The sequence below is a fragment of the Halichoerus grypus genome, chromosome 7 (genome assembly GCF_964656455.1).
Source record: "Halichoerus grypus chromosome 7, mHalGry1.hap1.1, whole genome shotgun sequence".
NCBI lineage: Eukaryota > Metazoa > Chordata > Mammalia > Carnivora > Phocidae > Halichoerus > Halichoerus grypus.
In genome coordinates, this window is record NC_135718.1 from 65,025,310 (window position 1) to 65,047,616 (window position 22,307).

The 22,307-nt window shown below is 41.1% G+C and overlaps 1 protein-coding gene across 5 annotated transcripts in view; it reads left to right on the top strand.

Annotated features, from left to right (window-relative positions):
• Window positions 1-22,307, top strand: part of FAM13C (family with sequence similarity 13 member C) — a 152,003-nt gene that overhangs the window by 101,413 nt on the left and 28,283 nt on the right. For 3 of the 5 annotated variants that reach the window (XM_078077682.1, XM_036078159.2, XM_078077681.1), the window contains one exon: window positions 3,993-4,140. In XM_078077682.1, coding sequence (XP_077933808.1) covers window positions 3,993-4,140 — 148 coding nt within the window. The remainder of the gene's footprint in view (window positions 1-3,992; window positions 4,141-22,307) is intronic. The other 2 variants (XM_036078160.2, XM_036078161.2) reach the window with 1 other exon arrangement.

A 22,307-nucleotide genomic window follows, 5' to 3' on the forward strand; every position in this document is an offset into this window, starting at 1 on the left:
GGGAGAGCTGGGGAGAGCTGCATTAAAAGCAGCCTGAGCCTCGGAGCTGCATGTGTGGTGTTACATCTGCGTAGGGGCACAATGTGCAGTGTGATTTGTCCACGGGCCTTCTCCAGGGTTTGTCTGTGGGGCTCAGTCCTGATGCGACAGGCTGGATGTCTTCTGTTGCCCACTGGAAGGACATGTGATGGTGGCATAGATTGCTCACAGGTAGAGCCCCCACCCCACCCTTGTCCTGGCTTTCCTGGTCATCAGGAGGGTATCCCTTTATGGGCCCATCCCACACAGGGTGTCCAGAGCCCCACTCTCCATTCCTATGTTGAGGAACAGCAGGTCGTCTTCAGGTAATGGGTCAGTTTGGGGTGGGGAAGGAATATAGTTGATGACAGCTGGTTGCAGAGTTTCTTCCGTTCTGCTCTCTTGTCCTCAGGTATAGCAGCTTATTTTTTCCCTTCTACTTGGAGGTCTTATACCTTTAGACCTTCATCTTCTCCCTCCTATTTCATTTGCCACTTGTTTTCTTCTCCATTCCTTTAACCTTACTCCCATCTGCTATCTCAGAGAGGAATAAACCAGCCATGCAGATGGATCTCCTTTGACAAATCTCCTGTCTTGTTTTTGCTTCAGTCTGAGTACAAGGGAGGGAGAGGTGGGAGAGGAAGATGGATGACAACCCAATTACTACTTCTAGCCGTAACTGGGTCCCAGCATTATACCTCACTCCCTGTGGGAGTTCAGAGGCCTCTGAATGTGAGCTGACATACTCCTATGCTTTGAAATTCTTTGCTGTTTATTTGTGTTGCATGAACACTTGGTTCAGTTCCAGAAACACTGTCTAAGCACCCACATGTGCATGTTTGCTTTCCTTTCCTTTAGAGTTGGAAAGGAACTTAGAAGTCATCCAGTCTCAGGCCCTTTATAGACAGATGCAGAAAGTGGGGCCATGGGAGATAAAGTGATGAGTGAAGGCCTCAGAGTTGGTGTAGCATTTGGCCTCACACATGACCAGAGCTCTGCCCAGTGGTCTCTGGGGTGTGGAGATAATTCATAATAAACCCAGTGTTCAGTCCTTGAGTGTTTGCCATATGCTGGTGCATATGTACATATCTACAAAGTGCATCTCATGCCTTCCATTTAATTCTAAGAACAGGTGCCATTCTTACTGTTACTATATAGATATAGATATAGATATAGATATAGATATAGATATAGATATAGATATATGAAGAAACTAAGGTTTAGAATAGCGAAGATGCTTGCCCAAAGTCGGATGCATAGAAGGTAGCAGAGCTGACACGCCCTCTTTTACTTTGTAGAATATATAAGAACACATGGAATCTACAAGAAGCAGCAGGTTCCACACCCTTCCTCTAAATGTAGGGATGGAGGGCCTTCCTTCCTTCCTTCCTTCCTTCCTCCCTCCCTCGCTTCCTTCCGTCCCCCCTTCCTTCCTTCCCTCCTTCCTTCCTTCCTTCCTCTCTTCCTCTCTTCCTTCCTCTAAATGTAGGGATGGAGGGCCTGCCTTCCTTCCTTCCTTCCTTCCTTCCTTTTCTTCCTACCTTGTATTAGTCTGCCAATACTCTGTTAGAGCTACCATTAAAAAAAAAAAGATACTACAGACTGGGTGGCTGAAACAACATTTATTTTCTCAGTTCTGGAGGCTGAAAGCTCATGATCAAGGTGCTGGCAGAGTTAGTTTCTCCTGAAACCTTTCTCCTTGGCTGGCAAACAGCCACTTTCTCACATGGCCTTTCCTCTGTGGATGGATCCCTGGTGTGTCTCTCTCTGTGCTTATAATGACACTAATCATATTGAATTAGGACCCCACCCTTAGACCTCATTTTCCCTTTAAAAGCCCCATCTCCAGATACAGTTACACTGAGGGTTAGGTCTTCAACATATGAATTTGGGGAAGACACAATTCAGTCCATAATGTAACTCTTGGGTATTGTGAATAATATTGCTATGACTATAGATGCACAAATACCTGTTTGCGTCCCTGCTTTTGGGGTATATATGCAATAGCAGAATTACTGGATCATATGGTTGTTCTATTTTTAATTTTTTTGAGGAAATGCCATACTGTTTTCTATAGCAGCTGCACCATTTTACATTCTCATGTCATCATTTCTTAATTTTCAGCATAGTTTTGCTCTTTTTTGAAAGGTCACTCTGATCTCTAAGTTCCTTCAGTAGGAAGCTTGTCTGGAATTGTTCTTTTTGTCTCCCGGATGCCTAGAACTCTTCCCAGAAACTTGGTGTCCTTGCTCCTCTGTACCTCCTGTCAGTAACCTCAGGCTCTTACTTCCACACTCAGCTGCTGGGAGAACATCCCAGAAAGGAGGAGGGAGCAGTAAAAAAGTGACCTGACCTCAGGTACATGCGTCATCTGAGCTGTGGGCTCTCAGTCAGCAGCTCCTGAGCACAGAGGAGGTCTGTACCTTCATCTCTGAGCGTGGCAGAGGAGGTATCTGGAGCCCGCTTAGCAGTGAACAACTTTGAAAACACTGCTGGGGGCTCATATTTACTCACGTCAACAGCATGGATGAGGGTATGTGTGTAGGAATAGGTACTCTGTGAGGGGAGGGGTTCGGTGTGAAGAGATGTGGGAGGTAGGCGCTTATGTGAGGTAAGGTGTGAGGGTATATAGGCGGGGAGGGGTGTGTGTGTGTTCCGAATAGATGTGAGAGTGGGAGTATGAGGGCGTATATATGGTGTGTGTGTGGTGGGGTGTTTCTCTGTGTGTGTGTATGTGTGTATGTGTGTCGTAGGGGATAAAAGTGGTGAGTGTGAAGGGTAGAAATGAGAGTGTATAGGGGGTTATTTGGGGGTTAAATGTATGTGCAAGTAGTGTGAAGGTGTGGGGGTTGGGCACGAGGGTGTGGAAAACAGGAGGTGAAGGTAGGGTAGGGTATAAGGGTAAGCATGGGATGGGAATGGGAGCGTGTGTATGGAGTAGCGTGCGGTGGTTGGGTACGAAGGTGGACGGTAGAGTGTGAGTAGAGTATGTATATACTGGAGGGTCATAGTAGGCCCAGGATCAATGGCTCCGCTCCAGGTAGCCACTCCTGCCAGGAGCTCTGTGGGTGGAGGAGCTTCTGAGGCCTGCAGAGCTTTCCTGGTGCAGGGGAGTGGCACCCCGCCAAGGCCTCAGGCATGACTCATTTTCACCTGGTCAGGGGAACTAATTTGCTGGGCATCTGCATCATGGCAGGATATGTGCGTCAGTCTGTATGACTCTGTTCTGATTAAGAACCATGGGAGAAATTTAAAATGAGAAATGAAGGGAGTGGGGATAGGGTTGTTCTGGGAGCTAAGAAATTCCTTCTCCCTCGGTGGCTGGGCTGGGTCACACTCAGTGACCAAGGCCCTCTCCCTTGCTCCCTGCACCCTGCTTTTGATACGGGCAGCTATAGCCATCCCATGTGTGAGAAGCAACTTCAGAAGACAGACATGCGTGCACGCATATACCCTCCCAGATACAGAGGTAGATCAGGGAGCCCAGAAGCACCTCCCAGAAGCCAGGCGGCCTCTGCGGCAGTAACTCTTTATGCACTGCGCTCTGCTGCAGTCTTCGTGGTTAAGGGATGCTGGCTTTTATGAATGGTAGCCTGGGAGGGGCCTAATGTCACTTGCTCCTGATGTCAGCACAATGAATGAAACACTTGCAAAGCGTAAAGGCTCAAGCACCCGGGCAGCAGATACCATCTCAGATTGGCTCTCCTGGTGCAGCGTCTCCTCTTGACGAAATCACCAGTCCCATGTGTGACATATAAAGCCATATACGTTAGGATTGCAATGAGGCAGAAACTGAGGCTGCATGTGGAATAATGTGTATCTGATTCTGGCACAATCAGCTCTGCCTGAAGCCGCTGGGGCTGAGATCCTCCCCCCCGCCAGCCTCTGGAAGAAGGGGTTTTGCAGAGCTGCGGACTCACCGCTGTGTATTAGGCAGTTACTTAGCTAGCCCGATGTTCTGCTTTTGCTGGCAGAATTCCTTGCTGAAGCTCCACGCCCTGGAAACTGATCTGTGCTCTGCAATTTTGACAAACCAGGAAGAAGCTGCTCAGGTGCATGGACCCAAGGACCCAACCCCAGCGTCGACCCAGAGTGTGCCTGTGGAAGGCGCAGATGCTGCAGGTAAGAGGCACGGCTGGGGACAGGTCTTCACTTGTACTCTCAGGAGAGTTCAGCTTCTTGCTGCTTTCCTAAATGTGGCCTCCTGTGGGAAACCATGCCTGGTGCAACAGAAAAGCTGAGGAGGTGCTTGAGTTGCAGTGGGGGAGCTGAGACGGAGCAGGAGGAATTAAGGTGTGTTCTGATATAGAGCATTCTCTCCAGCTGGGGGCCAAGCATCAGACTTAGGCATAAATAGGTGTCAGGTGAAAAACACCACAACTCCCGGTCTTAATGAATTCCGACTTGGTCTCCTGTGACAAACAAGTGGTGTGCTTATTTTCTATCGCTGGTTGTAGATAATCTGTACTGTCTTGATACTCATGGTATTTTTGAGGTATTCGGTGATGGGAGAGTTTTAACATTACTACTTGCTTTCTTCTACTACCTGCTTGTAAGATGATTCATCAACATAGGGAAAGTGGAGGTGAGTGGTGTAGCTCATTCTGATCCTATATTGCCTTTTTCTGTCTTTTTTTTTCCGCATTAACTTCTGTGTTGAAAAGTCTCAAAATTGGTTCCATTTGTCTGACAGTTTCTCTGGTTTTAACCCCAGGGATGGTAGATTGGCTAGTAAGCAGAAGGCAAATTAATGCTCCCAGGAAGACTTAGTTAGGAAAGAAACAGTAATTTATATGAGTAGAAATGAGAGCACAGCTTATCTTTTATAATACAGATGGGTCAGAGGTTTGCAGGCTGGTTTCTGGATGGCTGATAAAAATAGGCTTAGGTGAACTTGCTTCATGAGATGTCCTTTATCTCCAGGAATTGAAGGAAGAGATTTAAAAAGGTAATGTGTTTCCGTGTCATTGTTAACAGCTCATTTAAGACATTCCTGCTTAAAACTGATCCATATGGTCTAAGTAGGTAAACCCATAATCTCCAGTGTTTATTAAGTATATTAATTAATAATTAAGTATATTAATAATGGTGGCTAATAGTAGCTACTATTAATAGCTTTATTATTATTGAAGATTTCTGTGATCCAGGCACTGTTCTAAGTACTTTCTATATTTTATATTAAATCCTTAAGCTAATCTGTAAAATAATATGCTTCATAGTTGGCTGTCCTTATCTCCTGGTGAGCTCCCCTTGCTCTGCTGGCCATTGTGTTTTGATGAGAGGCAAATAAAAGGGGGCAGGACCCAATGTCAATCCAGTTAGAGTTTTGAGTCAGATTATTAGATACACTTTTTTTCTTCCACCAACCCCAACAAACAACATATAAAACACATAATGAAGTCTTAAGCCAGATACACATTAATTTTTGAATTGTCTGATGTTTTGTATAGCTACACAAGTATCTGGAAGAGTGTTATAAAATATTTCCATGTTGGATATAGATATATCTTTTCTATTTTAAATCATGACTTTTATGTGCATATATGTGTCTTATATTCTCCAAAGGTTAAGAGTAGTTATGCATTTTCTCATTCTGGATGGACAGGGTTTTGAACAAGCTTATTAACACTCCTTGTATAATGGAAATGCATACTGAGTTTATGTAGGAATTGCCCATACCAAAGGAATGATCCATACATTTCATGTTAAGTGTCAAGTGGCAGAAATGAACAGAAGGCTCCTTACAGAGGAGGCTTGTGTTTTGGATGCTGAATTTTCCAAAATGTAGGTGAATTTGAGGTGTCTCAGTGCTCTTTCAAGAGAGTCTATGAAAAAGAGGTTTTCAGTCTGTGTGTGTGTGTGTGCGTGTGTGCGTGTGCGTCTCCACACACTAGTCAAGAATATTTCTGGCAAGTTTTCAAAGATAAAATCCATAAAATCTTGATGTTTTTCACCCTTGTAGAGCTTATGAATAAGGAGTCTCATGTAGCCAAAATGACTGCATAAGAGTGAAGAAGCTTCAGCCCCTATATTGGACCTTGTAAGACTTTGACACATATCTTCTCTAATTTTCCAATAACCCTTTGACACAATCTGGAAACCACCTGCTAGATGTTTTCAGGGACCTAAAAAGTGTCTTCATTTGGCAGGGATATTGCCAAAGGAGCAGGCATTTGGAATAGGTTTTCAGAGATTAATTTATGGGATCTTTTGTTCTCATTGGCTTCCAAGATGAGTGTTTATAGGAAGGTCATATTATCTTTTTAAAATTTATTTAATTAATTTTTTTGGCCATATATTTCCTAAACCATATGTCACTCAGAAAGAAGAAATGTTTACTCATCTTAAAGGCTCAGGGACTGTGAAAGGATTTCTGGAGTGATCTTTGACCACCTTGAAACTAATTTTTATGTGTGTAAAAATCCCTGTTGAGAGTGTGATCACATAAGATTAGTACAGAGGGCAATAAGTCTATAAAAGATTTATATAACTTAAAATTTTCTCCTTCCCAAAGTCTAACACCTAGCTCTGAGCCTTACATATATATATTCAATTAGTAATTTTTGATGTCAGTAATTTGTATAACAAAGACAAAGCCAACAGGTGATTTTTTACAGGAATATCTGGATATAATATGCTACCAATTCACTATTAAAGGCAAACATTTATAAACATAAATTGACCTGACTTAAATAGGTTTCAAGCTTACTTTAGACTCAATTAAGGCATGACAAGTAAAGTATGTAGGCATTTGAAATGATGGTCTCTTGAGATCAAAGTATGGGTTTTAACTTGGATTTATGGGTTACAAAGGTCAGTCCTCCCTAGTAAAATATCTGAAATGCATCCCCATTCTGGAAATGCAATTATGAACTGCACTTGCAGCAAAAACACATTTCATGCCCCCCCTGGAGGAGCACTGGGTTCTGAATATTGTTGGTGAGCCTTTCTGAACATCATAATTACCAAGAAGCTTTTCACATATGGGGATTCTTAGTCCTCCTCTCTAGACAGTCTGCGGTGGAAGTCCTGTAATCTTTATATTTCATAAACACTCCCAAGTAGTGGGAACCATTATTTAAGTGTCTTGAATTAGGAGAGAGAAGGTCAGGTTCTCTCAGGTTCTCTTTGATTTTGCTTCACCTCAGTTTCCTGGACGACATAGACTTATAACTCAGTGTCTGTGACCAGTCAGCTCAGTCCATTTACTTTAGGAGGAGAAAGGTGCTCCAGCACCCAAGTCCTCAGGCTAGAAATATGTGGGATGGAACATGGACAAGGGATAGGGACAGATTTGAGGGACGTAGAGGCCCTTAGAAAAAAGTCATAGACGGATGCCTGGGTGACTCAGTCGTTAAGTGTCTGCCTTCGGCTCAGGTCATGATCCCAGGGTCCTGGGATCGAGCCCCGCATCAGGCTCCCTGCTCGGCGGGAAGCCTGCTTTTCCCTCTCCCGCTCCCCCTGCTTGTGTTCCCTCTCTCACTGTGTCTCTCTCTGTCATATAAATAAATAAAATCTTTAAAAAAAAAAGAAAAAAGAAAAAAGTTATAGATAGGGAACCAGCTACAAGATAACTTTAAGACTGTACATAGGGTAACCAGTTGTCATGGTTTGCCCAGGAATGTCTAAGTTTTAACACTGAAAGTCCCACATGCTGGGAAATTCTCAGTCCCAGGCAATCTGTGACAGCTGGTCACCCTACCTGTAGGTTGCAAATTGCATAATTTGAGATGGAAACCTGCTCCACACTTAGGCTTAAAATCCCTCTAACTGCTGAAGCAAATGCTTCCTCTGTTGCATTAGTAAGGATCTATTCTGGTGTTGTTGAATAGAAAATAGCATGAGCATTGTCTTTCAACTGCTTGTCATTTTCAAAGTTTGCAGACAGACTGTTGGTTCCACACGACTGAGCATAGTAACCCCTGTTCTGTCTGAACATGGGTGATTGATGGTATGGAATTTGTAGCAAAAGCTGTCACCAGAGATAACTGAAGACTTATTACTAGAAATAATAAACCACAGCAGTTTTTAATTAATTCTTTTATTGTAAAATTTTGGTTTTCAGCTTTCTATTTGGGTAGGAGCTTTGTTCCTAATGTTGATCATTAGTGGGAACTAATGTAATATATCTATTTATAGGCTGTAATTTTTCCCATAAAGAATTCTGCATAGTGTGTAGGTCTCTTTCTGAGGTACGAGTTAGGATGGGGCAGAGTTAAAGAGAACCTGACCTTCTCTCTCACATTTCAAGACACTGTCGACTTGACCAGATGTTCCCAATTACTTGGGAGGACTTACTAAACTTACAGATAGATGTCTTGGCCTCTCCACCCTAAAATGCAAAATTAAAATGTAGGGATAGGGCTTGGAAATATCCATGTTTGAAAAGCTCCCCCTGGTAATTCTGAGGCACAGAGAGATTCAGGAACACTTTCTGGAACACAGTGCTCTAGTGTTTCTCTAGGGGGTGCCTTGAAATGTGTTCTTGCTGCAGGTGGAGTTTATAATTAGCCTTCTGGAACATGGGGGCATCTCAAGTGTCCACTAGGTGGATCATTCACCTAACTTGAGGTTTCATCCTATCTGGCAGTGGCCCCGCACAGTGTTTGAAAGTTTGTAGGACGGGGTCTCCATTACTTCAACCTCGTAAGTGCACACAATTCCAAATTTAATTTAGAAACTTTGTTCATTATGGGTCTATGTGTATGTATGTTTGTTATTTCTAAATCCGTTCTGAAACTTTTTATATTTGCAATATGTACGACCTGTTGCTTTAACTAAGAAATGGCTACCACCATGGAAAGTAGTGCTTCATCTTCTTGTCCTAAATTAGTTCCTTTAAAGCAGTGGTTTTCAGCCAGGGTTGATTTTTTTTCACATTCACCCACCCCACCCCACCCCCAGCCTTGGGGATATTTGGCAATATCTAGGGACATGTTTGGTATCACAGCTGGAAGATAAGTGCTACATCTAATGAGTTAGAGGCCAGGGATGCTGCTGAACATCCTACAATGCACAGGAACCCCCTGTGTCCACCCCCACTGCGCCAAGAAAGAATTATCTGGTCCAAGATGTCAATAGTGCCAAGGTTTAGAAACCCTCCTTTAAAAGCCTTTAAATGCATAACATCAGCATTAGCTAATAATGACATTTTCATTTGTGTCAGACATTGTTACCTAGGTTTTCCTATTTTATCTTCACAACCCTATGAGGTAGGTGCCATTATTATCCCCAGATGAAAGATGAAGAAATAAGCTTAGAGAGTTAGTATAACTAGTTGAAGTTCCCACAGCTACTGAGTGGTAGAGGTTGGGAAGAAATGGGAGGAGGGGAAGGGTTTCCCCAGTCAAACTCCATAGTTTAGTGCTTCACACTATGTTATTTGCTATCCAGTCTAAGTATTAAGTCCCCATAGTTCTAATATTCTAGAATTTGAAATTAAGCCCATAGCCAATGTATATACTCTCTACTAATGTGTTTTGAAAGTCATGTTTTCTTTATTCACCCCTGACTTTGTTTTGTCAACCTGATGTGACCTAGATTTGTAGTTGATTAACCTGTTAACAACCTCTCCTCTCATAGTCATTTCAGCTCCTATGATCTAAACCATCTCTAGAGCCTTTCTTGTGCCTTTCTTGATATGCATTTACCTGACCTTCATAGTGTATTCCAGATGGAGTCAAATAGAATTTTATTTGTAAATATGATACGATTAGGGGAAATTGGCAAAGTGTCCAAGGGCTCCCTCTATTATTTCTTACAACTACCTATGAAACTATAATGATCTCAATAAAAAAAATGAATACCTAAAAAATATGGGCATGAGGGTGTTTTATTAATTACAAAATATTATGCATGTTGGATTGTTTTCTAAACTCTTCCTAGAGATGCATACTCTTTTCTTGGCTTTTATGTCATATCACTGTATATCATTAAAGCTCCAAAAATCCCATTCCCTACTAAACTTATAGTTTAGTGCTTATTAAGAGTATATGGATAGTTTTCTCCAGCTGTATTGCCTACTGGCCCACATTGAAGGTCATCTGTCACTACTGAGCCTCCTCATGCTTTGTGAGCTGCTTCTGTGGTTGCTTAGCATTTTATTCTTTGAAAAATTTATCAATATCATCTGCATACTCAGACTCATGACTCTACTTCCTCCTCTATGTCATTTTTGAAATGCAAAATAAGATTAATTCAGTATCCATTTGCAAGGATTAGTACTGACGTGTCCATCAAAAAGATACTAATTCAACTCTGTTCTTTACTGCATATTGTTAAGTGGGTTTTGTAATCCACTGCAAAACATTTAGCTCAGTCATCATTTGGTTTTGTTTTTAAATAACTTCTGATATAAAAACCATGCCATGGACTTCTTGAGAGCCCAAATAAATTACATTCATTGGCTCTGCCTTGTTTAGAAACATAGTTCTTTGCAGAACTTGATGTGCAGGTTGAGTGATCTTGGACAGGTGATTTGATCTCTCTGTGCATCAGTTTCCTTTTCTTTAAAATGGGAAAAAAAGAATAGTATCTACTTCCTAGGATTATTTTGAGACTAATGTAGAATAATACATATGAGGCACTTAGCACATCCTTCTTAGTAAATGCTCAATAAATGTCAGCTATTATTTTTTAAAAAGCTGGTCATTCTTGCCATAGTCAGAGCTTTTGTTGCCTTTCTTCCAGTTGATAATGCTTACATTTGTCTTTATCTACTGTCATAATTCTAACTACTTTCAAGGTGTGGAAATGCCATTAGTACTGTTCATTCCCTAGGTCCCCTCTGGACCCTTGCATTTGATTGACATTAAACTAATTCCCTTAAGCAAAAGATATTTATAACAGCAATAATCTATAGAGCGGATGGTTGAATAATTACCTCCTATTAAAGTTGAAACTATATTTGTTACCATAAAATCTATCCTGTACTAAACCTATGACATAACTTGGCTGAAAATGATCTTTACTGTTAATTTTTCTCTGATGCTCTTATAACCATCTTCATAGTATCTGAAAGAGGGAGCTTCACATTAACCCCTTGTTTTCTTTTTTTTAATTATGTTATGTTAATCACCATACATTACATCATTACTTTTTGATGTAGTGTTCCATGATTCATTGTTTGCATATAACACCCAGTGCTCCATGCAGTACGTGCCCTCTTTAATACCCATCACTGGAATGGACAAATATAGCTATAAAGCCAATCAGGCCTTAGGTAGGTAACATTCCAGGGTTCCTTTGACTCTCTGACCCCAAACCATCAGGCCCAGAGCCTGGCCTCCAGCCCCAATATCCTTAAGACCTTTGGAATCATCCAGCCTCCGGAACAAACCTGGACCCAGCCTTGGCTATTGCTTCCATCTTCCAACTTCAGCCTTGGGTTTGCCACAAACTGTGGGTCCTGGCTCTGCTCACGTTTGACATCTCCTGATGTACTGACCCTGGTCATATTTGCTGAGTTGGCTTTTGCCTTCCAGACAAGGTTTTCACTTCTGGCCAGCACTTGCCTATTTATGCCATTATTTTTTTTTTATTATTATGTTATGTTAGTCACCATACAGTACATCATTAGTTTTTGATATAGTGTTCCATGATTCATTGTTTGCGTATAACATCCAGTGCTCCATTCAGTACATGCCCTGTTTAATACCCATCACCAGGCTAACCCATCCCCCCACCCCCTCCCCTCTAGAACCCTCAGTTTGTTTCTCAGAGTCCATAGTCTCTCATAGTTCATCTCCCCCTCCGATTTCCACCCCCCTTCATTTTTCCCTTCCTGCTATTGTCTTCTTCTTCTTCTTTTTTTTTTTAACATATAATGTATTATTTGTTTCAGAGGTACAGGTCTGTGATTCAACAGTCTTACACAATTCACAACACTCACCATAGCACATACCCTCCCCAATGTCTATCACCCAGCCACCCCATGCCTCCCACCCCCCACCACTCCAGCAACCCTCAGTTTGTTTCCTGAGATTAAGAATTCCTCATATCAGTGAGGTCATATGATACATGTCTTTCTCTGATTGACTTATTTTGCTCAGCATAATACCCTCCAGTTCCATCCACATCATTGCAAATGGCAAGATTTCATTCCTTTTGATGGGTGCATAATATTCCATTGTGTATATATATACCACTTCTTTACGCATTCATCTGTCAATGGACATCTTGGCTCTTTCACAGTTTGGTTATTGTGGACATTGCTGCTATAAACATCGGGGTGCACGTACCCCTTCGGATCCCTACATTTGTATCTTTGGGGTAAATACTTAGTATTACAATTGCTAGGTCGTAGGGTAGCTCTATTTTCAACTTTTTGAGGAACCTCCATACTGTTTTCCAGAGTGGCTGTACCAGCTTGCATTCCCACCAACAGTGTAGGAGGGTTCCCCTTTCTCTGCATCCCCGCCAACATCTGTCATTTCCTGACTTGTTAATTTTAGCCATTCTGACTGGTGTGAGGTGGTATCTCACTGAGGTTTTGATTTGGATTTCCCTATTGCCGAGTGATGTTTAGCACTTTTTCATGTGTCTGTTGGCCCTTTGGATGTCTTCTTCGGAAAAATGTCTATTCATGTCTTCTGCCCATTTCTTGATCGGATCATTTGTTCTTTGGGTGTTGAGTTTGATAAGTTCTTTATAGATTTTGGATACTAGCCCTTTATCTGATATGTCATTTGCAAATATCTTTTCCCATTTTGTCAGTTGTCTTTTGGTTTTGTTGACTGTGTCCTTTGCTGTGCAAAAGCATTTTATCTTGATGAAGTCCCAATAGTTCATTTTTGCCCTTGCTTCCCTTGCCTTTGGTGATGTTTCTAGGAAGAAGTTGCTGCGGCTGAGGTCGAAGAGGTTGCTGCCTGTGTTCTCCTTTAGGATTTTGATGGACTCCTGTCTCACATTGAGGTCTTTCAACCATTTTGAGTCTATTTTTGTGTGTGGTGTAAGGAAATGATCCAGTTTCATTCTTCTGCATGTGGCTGTCCAATTTTCCCAGCACCATTTGTTGAAGAGACTGTCTTTTTTCCATTGGACATTCTTTCCTGCTTTGTCAAAGATTAGTTGACCATAGAGTTGAGGGTCCATTTCTGGGCTCTCTATTCTGTTCCATTGATCGATGTGTCTGTTTTTGTGCCAGTCCCATACTGTCTTGATGATGACAGTTTTGTAGTAGAGCTTGAAGTCCGGAATTGTGATGCCGCCAGCTTTGCATTCCTTTTTCAACATTCCTCTGGCTATTCGGGGTCTTTTCTGGTTCCATACAAATTTTAGGATTACTTGTTCCATTTCTTTTAAAAAAGTTGATGGTATTTTGATAGGGATTGCATTGAATGTGTAGATTGCTCTAGGTAGCATTGACATCTTCATGATATTTGTTCTTCCAATCCATGAGCATGGAACGTTTTTCCATTTCTTTGTGTCTTCCTCAATTTCTTTCATGAGTGTTTTATGGTTTTCTGAGTACAGATTCTTTGCCTCTTTGGGTAGATTTATTCCTAGGTATCTTAAGGTTTTGGGTACAATTGTAAATGGGATCGACTCCTTAATTTCTCTTTCTTCTGTCTTGTTGTTGGTGTATAGGAATGCCACTGATTTCTGTGCATTGATTTTATATCCTGCCACTTTACTGAATTGCTGTATGAGTTCTAGCAGTTTTGGGGTGGAGTCTTTTAGGTTTTCCACATAAAGCATCATATCATCTGCAAAGAGTAAGAGTTTGACTTCTTCTTTGCCAATTCAGATGCCTTTGATTTCTTTTTGTTGTCTGATTGCTGTGGCTAGGACTTCTAATACTATGTTGAATAGCAGTGGTGATAGTGGACATCCCTGCCGCGTTCCTGACCTTAGGGGGAAAGTTCTCAGTTTTTCCCCATTGAGAATGATATTCGTGTGGGTTTTTCATAGATGGCTTTTATGATATTGAGGTATGTACCCTCTAGCCCTACACTCTGAAGAGTTTTGATCAAGAAAGGATGCTGTACTTTGTCAAATGCTTTTTCTGCATCTATTGAGAGGATCATATGGTTCTTGTTCTTTCTTTTATTAATGTATTGTATCACATTGATTGATTTGTGGATGTTGAACCAACTTTGCAGTCCAGGGATAAATCCCACTTGGTTGTGGTGAATAATCCTTTTAATGTACTGTTGGATCCTATTGGCTAGTATTTTGGTGAGAATTTTTGCATCCATGTTCATCAAGGATATTGGTCTGTAATTCTCCTTTTTGATGGGGTCTTTGTCTGGTTTTGGGATCAAGGTAAGGGTGGCCTCACAAAACGAGTTTGGAAGTTTTCCTTCCATTTCTATTTTTTGGAGCAGTTTCAGAAGAATAGGTATTAATTCTTCTTTAAATGTTTGGTAGTATTCCCCTGGGAAACCATCTGGCCCTGGGCTTTTGTTTGTTGGGAGATTTTTGATGACTGCTTCAATTTCCTTAGTGGTTATAGGTCTGTTCAGGTTTTCTATTCCTTCCTGGTTCAGTTTTGGTAGTTGATACATCTCTAGGAATGCATCCATTTCTTCCAGGTTATCTAATTTGCTGGCATACAGTTGCTCATAATATGTTCTTATAATTGTTTGTATTTCTTTGGTGTTGGTTGTGATCTCTCCTCTTTCATTCATGATTTTATTTATTTGGGTCCTTTCTCTTTTCTTTTTGATAAGTCTGGCCAGGGTTTTATCCATCTTGTTAATTCTTTCAAAGAACCAGCTCCTAGTTTCGTTGATCTGTTCTACTGTTCTTTTGGTTTCTATTTCATTGATTTCTGCTCTAATCTTTATTATTTCTCTTCTCCTGCTGGGTTTAGGCTACATTTGCTGTTCTTTCTCCAGCTCCTTTAGGTGTAGGGTTAGGTTGTGTACTTGAGACCTTTCTTGTTTCTTGAGAAAGGCTTGTATTGCTATATACTTTCCTCTTAGGACTGCCTTTGCTGCATCCCAAAATTTTGAACAGCTGTGTTTTCATTTTCATTTGTTTCCATGAATTTTTTTAATTCTTCTTTAATTTCCTGGTTGACCCATTCATTCTTTAGTAGGATGCTCTTTAGCCTCCATGTATTTGAGTTCTTTCTGACTTTCCTTTTGTGATTGAGTTCTAGTTTCAAAGCATTGTGGTCTGAAAATATGCAGGGAATGATCCCAATCTATTGGTACTGGTTAAGACCTGATTTGTGACCTAGGATATGATCTATTCTGGAGAATGTTCCATGGGCACTAGAGAAGAATGTGTATTCCGTTGCTTTGGGATGCAATGTTCTGAATATGTCTGTGAAGTCTATTTGGTCCACTGTGTCATTTAAAGTCTTTATTTCCTTATTGATCTTTTGCTTAGATGACCCGTCCATTTCAGTGAGGGGGGTTGTTAAAGTCCCCCACTATTATTGTATTGTTGATGTGTTTTTTTGCTTTTGTTATTAATTGGCTTATATAATTGGCTGCTCCCATGTTAGGGGCATAGATATTTACAATTGTTTGAGCTTCTTGTTGGATAGACCCTTTAAGTAGGATATAGTGTCCTTCCTCATCTCTTATTATAGTCTTTGGTTTAAAATCTAATTTGTCTGATATAAGGATTGCCACCCCAGCCTTCTTTTGGTGTCCGTTAGCTTGGTAAATGGTTTTCCACCCCCTCACTTTCAATCTGGGGGTGTCTTTGGGTCTAAAATGAGTCTCTTGCAGACAGCATATCGATGGGTCTTGTTTTTTTATCCAATCTGATACCCTGTGTCTTTTGATTGGGGCATTTAGCCCATTTATATTCAGGGTAACTATTGAAAGATATGAATTTAGTGCCATTGTATTGCCTGTAAGGTGACTGTTAGTGTATATTGTCTGTGTTCCTTTCTGTCTATGTTACTTTTAGGCTCTCTCTTTGCTTAGAGGACCCCTTTCAATATTTCTTGTAGGGCCGGTTTTGTGTTTGCAAATTCCTTTAGTTTTTGTTTGTCCTGGAAGCTTTTTATCTCTCTTTCTATTTTCAGTGACAGCCTAGCTGGATGTAGTCTTCTTGGCTGCATATTTTTCTCATTTAGTGCTCTGAATAGATCATGCTAGTCCTTTCTGGCCTGACAGGTCTCTGTCAGTAGGTCTGTTGCCAAATCTAATGTTTCTACCATTGTAGTTTACAGATCTCTTCTCCCGAGCTGCTTTCAGGATTTTCTCTTTGTCTGTGAGACTTGTAAGTTTTACTATTAGATGTCAGGGTGTTGACCTATTTTTATTGATTTTGAGGGGGGTTCTCTGTGCCTCCTGGATTGTGATGCCTGTTTCCTTCCCCAAATTAAGGAAGTTCTCTGCTATAATTTTCTCCAATATACCTTCTGCCCCCCTCTCTCTTTCTTCTTCTTCTGGGATCCCAATTATTCTAATATTATTTCATCTTATGGTATCACTTATCTTTCAAATTCTGCCCTCATGATCCAGTAGTTGTTTATCTCTCTTTTTCTCAGCTTCTTTATTCTCCATCATTTGGTCTTCTATACCACTGATTCTCTCTTCTGCCTCATTTATCCTAGCAGTTAGAGCCTCCATTTTTTATTGTACCTCATTAATAGGCTTTTTGATTTTGACTTGGTTAGATTTTAGTTCTTTTATTTCTCCAGAAAGTGTTTCTCTAATAACTTCCATGCTTTTTTCAAGCCCAGCTAGTATCTTTAACATCGTCATTCTGAAGTCTAGTTCTGACATCTTACTAATGTCTGTATTGATTAGGTCCCTGGCAGTCGGTACTGCTTCTTATTCTTTTTTTGAGGTGATTTTTTCCATCTTGTCATTTTGTCCAGAGGAGAATAGATGAATGAGAGAACAAAATGCTAACAGGTTAACAACGAACCCAGAAAAATATACACTAAACAAATCAGAAGAGGCCTGAAACCAGGGGAAAAGGAAGGGAAAGAAAGAAAAGAGAAAAAAAAAAGAAAAAGAAAAAGATAGAAACAAACAAACAAACAAACAAAAAACAGAATATGATCAAATATGATCAGGCTGGTGCATAGATCAGTGCCACACACTAGATTTTGGGTGTATTTTGGTCTGTTAGAAGAAAGTGCCTCCCAAAATTTTAAAGAAAGAAAAACATATATGTACAAAAATAAGGATAAATATGATGAAGGGATGGAATATGACTGTAAGGATGAAAATTATAAAAGATTTTATAAAAGGAATTGATAAGATAAGAAGTTGGTTGAAAAAAGAAAGAAGAGGTTTTTAAAAAAAAAAAGGAGAGAATGTGATTAGGCAGGAGACTAGAACAAAGTCATACACTAGAGATTTAGGGTACATTTTGGTCTGTTAGATGAAACTCTATCCTAGAATTTTAAAGAGAGAACAACTTATATAGATATATATATGTATACCAAAAATAAGGTTAACTACAATGAAGGGATAGAATATGACTCTAAAAATGAAAAATAAAAAAGATTTTTTAAAAAAGGGATTGATAAGATGTTGGTTGAAAAAGGGAAAAAGAAAAATTCAAAAAAAAAAAAAGGTTAAAAAAAAAAATTAACTTTGAAAGACTAAAGAATCATGGGAAAAAAGCCATGAATTCTATGTGCAGTATTCCCCTAGCTCTGGAGTTCTGCCGTTCTCATTGATTGGTAAACTTGGTCTTGGCTGGCTGTTCTTGTGGATCATCTGGGGGAGGGACCTGTTGCCGTGGTTCCCAAATGTCTTTGCTGGAGGTGGAATTGCTCCGCCCTTGCCCGGTCGGGGCTAAGTAATCTGCTCTGGTTTGTTCTCGGGAGCTTTTGTTCCCTGCAAGCTTTCCCTTCGGCTTTGGAGGACGAGAGTGAAAGTGGCGGCCTCCCAATCTCCGCCCTGGAGGAGCCGAGAACTCGGGGTCTGCTCCTCAGTGAGCCCCCGGAGAAAAGCAGTAATCACTCCTGTCTCCCCGGTCTCCGGCCGCACTCCGTGCTCACCCGGCCTGTGACCGAGCGTTTCTATCTCTGGCACCCGACCCCGTGTGGAGTCTCCAAACCCAGCAGATCCCTGCGGTGCGCTCCCACGCCGCTCCTCCCGGGGGAGGAAGGGAAGTCTCCCTGGATCTGCCGCTTGTTAGGTCCCTGCTGGAGGAGCAGTGGCCCGACTGTGCCGTGGATCACGGTTTATGGCAACCCCGAGCTGAGAGCCCGCGCCTCAGCTCTGTCTCTGCAGCCGGCTTCCCCGCTCGGATCCATGGGAGCTCTGCCACACTCAGGCACCCCCGGTCTTCCTGTGACCCCGAGGGTCCTGAGACCACACTGTCCCATGAGGGTTCCACCCCCCGCTTAGCCACTGGAGTGACGTCCCTCAGCAGAGCCGACTTCTAAAAGTTCTGATTTTGTGCTCTGCCGCTCTATCACTTGCCAGAAGCAGCCCACGGAGGCCTCCGCCCCTGCTGTCTATCCTCCCGAATATCACCTCGGATTCACTTCTCTGCTCGTCCTACCTTCCAGAAAGTGGTTGCTTTTCTGTTCAGAGAGTTGCTGCTATTCTTTTCTTTGATCTCCTGTTGAGTTTGTAGGTGTTCAGAATGGTTTGATCCCTATCTAGCTGAATTCCTGGGACCAGATGAAATTTAGGTCTTCTACTCCTCTGCCATCTTGCTTCTCCTGAACCCCTTGTTTTCTAAGGAAAGTATTTTTTAACAATTTCAAAATTCATAGATGACAGTATATTCTCTGAGGTTGTTTATATAACTAACTTATAGGGAAAGAAAAAAACAGTCCTATAGCCTAAAATGCCAGGTGATTTTTTTTTTTTTAAGATTTTATTTATTTATTTGACAGAGAGAGACACAGTGAGAGAGGGAACACAAGCAGGGGGAGTGGGAGAGGGAGAAGCAGGCTTCCCGCTGAGCAGGGAGCCCGATGTGGGGCTCGATCCCAGGACCCTGGGATCATGACCTGAGCCGAGGCAGACGCTTAATGACTGAGCCACCCAGGTGCCCCGCCAGGTGATTATTTTTTAAAAGATTTTTAAATTCAGTTTCTACGGCAGGCCAAGCACTGTGGTAATAAGTTATCCCATTTGTCCTTGCTACAACTCTTTACAAAAGAGGATTCTGAGTTAGAAGAGGCTTGCCTGGCCAAGGACATAATAACTGTGAGCAAGTGGCATCTCAGACCAAGTCTGGGGCTCTAACTCAAGAGTCCAGGCTTTTCACTGGTAGGTTGTTAGTCATTTTTTTTAAAATTAATTGATTTTATTTTTACGTTTAGGTTTATAGAAAATTGAGCAAACAGTACAGAGTTTTCATATACCCTTTTTCCCTTGCACACAGTTTCCCATATATTATGGTCATTTTAAAACCTTTCTGGTTATTCCTTCTTCCATGCTTATGACAAGTACAGTGTGGAAGTGACCAATGGCATGCCCAGACGCTTGGTGTCTGACACGCTTCTGGATGCCTCCATCCTACCACCATTCCTAAGCCCAGGGTGAATTAGTCTCCACTGTCTCTTCCAGTTCCCTGAGGATCATACTTTTCTGTGGCTCTGTCTTTGTGGAGCTCTGGGACCAATTTCTTTGACTAATTTTTTCTAACTGACATTGGATGTGCCTAGTAAACATACAGCCCCCCATTGAAGATTAGAATTTCCTTCAGTAGTCTTCCCATTTGCTTTGTATATTCAATTTTCCTTCTTCTTTGCAAAGTACATCTGCTTATAAATGAAAATGCTTTAAAAAATATCTTGTTACCTTAATAGCATATTTTTATCAGCTGTATCACTGAGGTGGTCAATTGTGCAGGAATTAACTAGAAGACCTGGAGAGCTGTTTAGGCTGAAAAATAATCAGAGCACAGCATCCAGCTTTCTCTGTATATCAGGAGAGTGCTTCCAAATCTTAGACACTATCATGGATGACAGTTGCTCTTTCCCTGGTCCCACAGCTCAAGCAGAGCTCTGTAATCTGAGCATTTGGCTCCACTTTTATGACACAGGGAGGGGAAAAAAATTGTTCATTGGCCTTGGCTATTTCCCTTGGTTATTTCTCAACTGTTCTTTGGGAGTATGCATATAGGCAAAGGGATACGTCTTGAATAATCAGAGAATAACTTGCAAAGATTCATTTAATCACCTGGTAGATTTGTCTAGAAAATTGTTTCTTCTTTCCTCCCCAAATTGGACATTTGGTTTGGTGCTGTATAGAAAATATGGTTCCTCCAAAAATATGAATTATTCTTGCATCAGATGTTCTGTTCCGAAACAATGCAAAGCATGGATTTCTTCCCTTTTTCATTATGACAGGATCGGAGATCTCTCATCTGTCTTCAGTGTAGGTCATGTTACCGTAGCCCACAGTACAGTTCTGATTTAAGGTAGAAGTCACTAACGTCTGAAGACCTCAGTCTTTCATGGGCTAGAAGTTGACGTCTGCTGCATGTTTCCTCAGTGCAAACTCCATCTTTGTCCCCTGCCTCTCCTTCCTTCTCACCCATCCCCACCACCATAGTCTCTCTTTGTTTTTATACTTGTTCTTCCCCCACAGCTTTCTGGCTGCTTCTCTTTCTCAGCCACGACCTTGCCACTTTATCTTCCTTTGTTTCCATTCATTCTAGTTGTCTTTACTGCCTCTGTTCTTTTACCTTGGGACTTTACTTTGCTAAGCTATTTATGGCATGAAATTAAAATATATTTAAGATATTTAATTTTGTCTAGGCACTTATGAAAATTTGGGTGAGTTCAAACTGTTTACCCTTCCCAAAATGATACTAACATGCTAGTATAATAGTATATAGTATGAACAACATGTTAGCCAAATGACAATGTGATTTTCCTTTGGTTAGGCCTCTGTTGATACTGCTTTTTTTTTTTTTTAAACTAGGGGTCATTTATTCCTTATTCTTACCATTGAGACTATAAAAATACTAAAAAAAATCTTTAAAAGTTTATTATGAAACTGCTTATAAGTTATGATTGGACTTATAATCAGTGTCAATATAACCTAAAGATTTATGTATTTAGGCATTTCTATGATTTGAATGTTATGTTTACTTGGTAAAAGTGTTGCATGTTAGGTATAATTGCAATGATGCAAGAAAAAAATATTCTGAAATTGTCCTCTTACGGTTTTCTAGGGAACAAGAGGGATGGGATTAAATTTAAGAACTACTCACAGTGGCACCTGGCTGACTCAGTTGGTACAGCATGTGATTCTTGATCTTGGGGTTGTGAATTCAAGCCCCACATTGGGTGTAGAGCTTACTTAAAAAAATGTACTTAATTATTCTTACAGTAATCTTGCAGTAAATAAAAATTCACACATACACACATAAAAGAACTACTCACAAACCTAAAACCTGGATCTGTATTTCCCGATGGAGATTTAATTAGAAGATTGTAATAAAAAAGTGCAGAGGCAAGAAATAAGTTTAGATCTGAGTTGAGTGAGGCTTCTTGATCCATGTAGTTTTCTGGGTTTTAGAGAGAATTTGGGGATTTTTCAATGCTCAGCTAGCCCAGTGCCCTAATATATTAGCCATTCATTTTAATTAAAATCAATATATTGACTCCTTCAAAATGAAAATGAGGCTCACAGCTCTGCCTCCCATTGTAGAAGGCAGATTTGGGGAGGTGCATGCTGAGATGAAACTCAGTTGGACTCTGTGTCCTGAGCTCCACATAACCAGGGCCTACGGGCCTATGGGGCACCTCCATTGCATGACCAAAAGTGCCCCTTAACTCAGTGTACCCAGAATTGACTTCATCTTTCTCTACCCAGCCAACTCCTCTCCTGAGTTCCCTAACTAGGTAAAAGCACCATAAATACAAAAAAACAACAACTAACATTGGTGGATTATTATGTCCCCTCCCCAGGGCACTGTCCTAAGCACTTGAGATTCCTTGTCTTCTTTTAATCCTCTGAACAATTTATGAGATAGATACTGTTGTCATCCTACCCTAAAACAGGGTTTTGGCATGCAGTAGATGGTTAATAGACATTTGTTGAATGAATGAATTCCCATTATATAGATGGGAAAACTGAGAATGTAAAAGATTGAACAATCTGTCCCAGGTCACACATATGACAAAATTGGGACTTGAATCTAGGTGTTTCTGAGCCTATATCCTGTGCTTTTTTTTTTTTTTTAAGATTTATTTATTTATTTGAAAGAGAGAGAGACAGGGAGAGTAAGCAGAGGGAGGGGCAGAGGGAGAGGGAGAGAGAATCTCAAACAGTCTCCCCATTGAGAGCACAGTCCCACCTGGGGCTTGATCTCATGACCCTGAGAGATCATGACCTGAGCCGAAACCAAGAGCTGGATGCTTAACTGACTGGGCCACCCAGGTGCTCCTA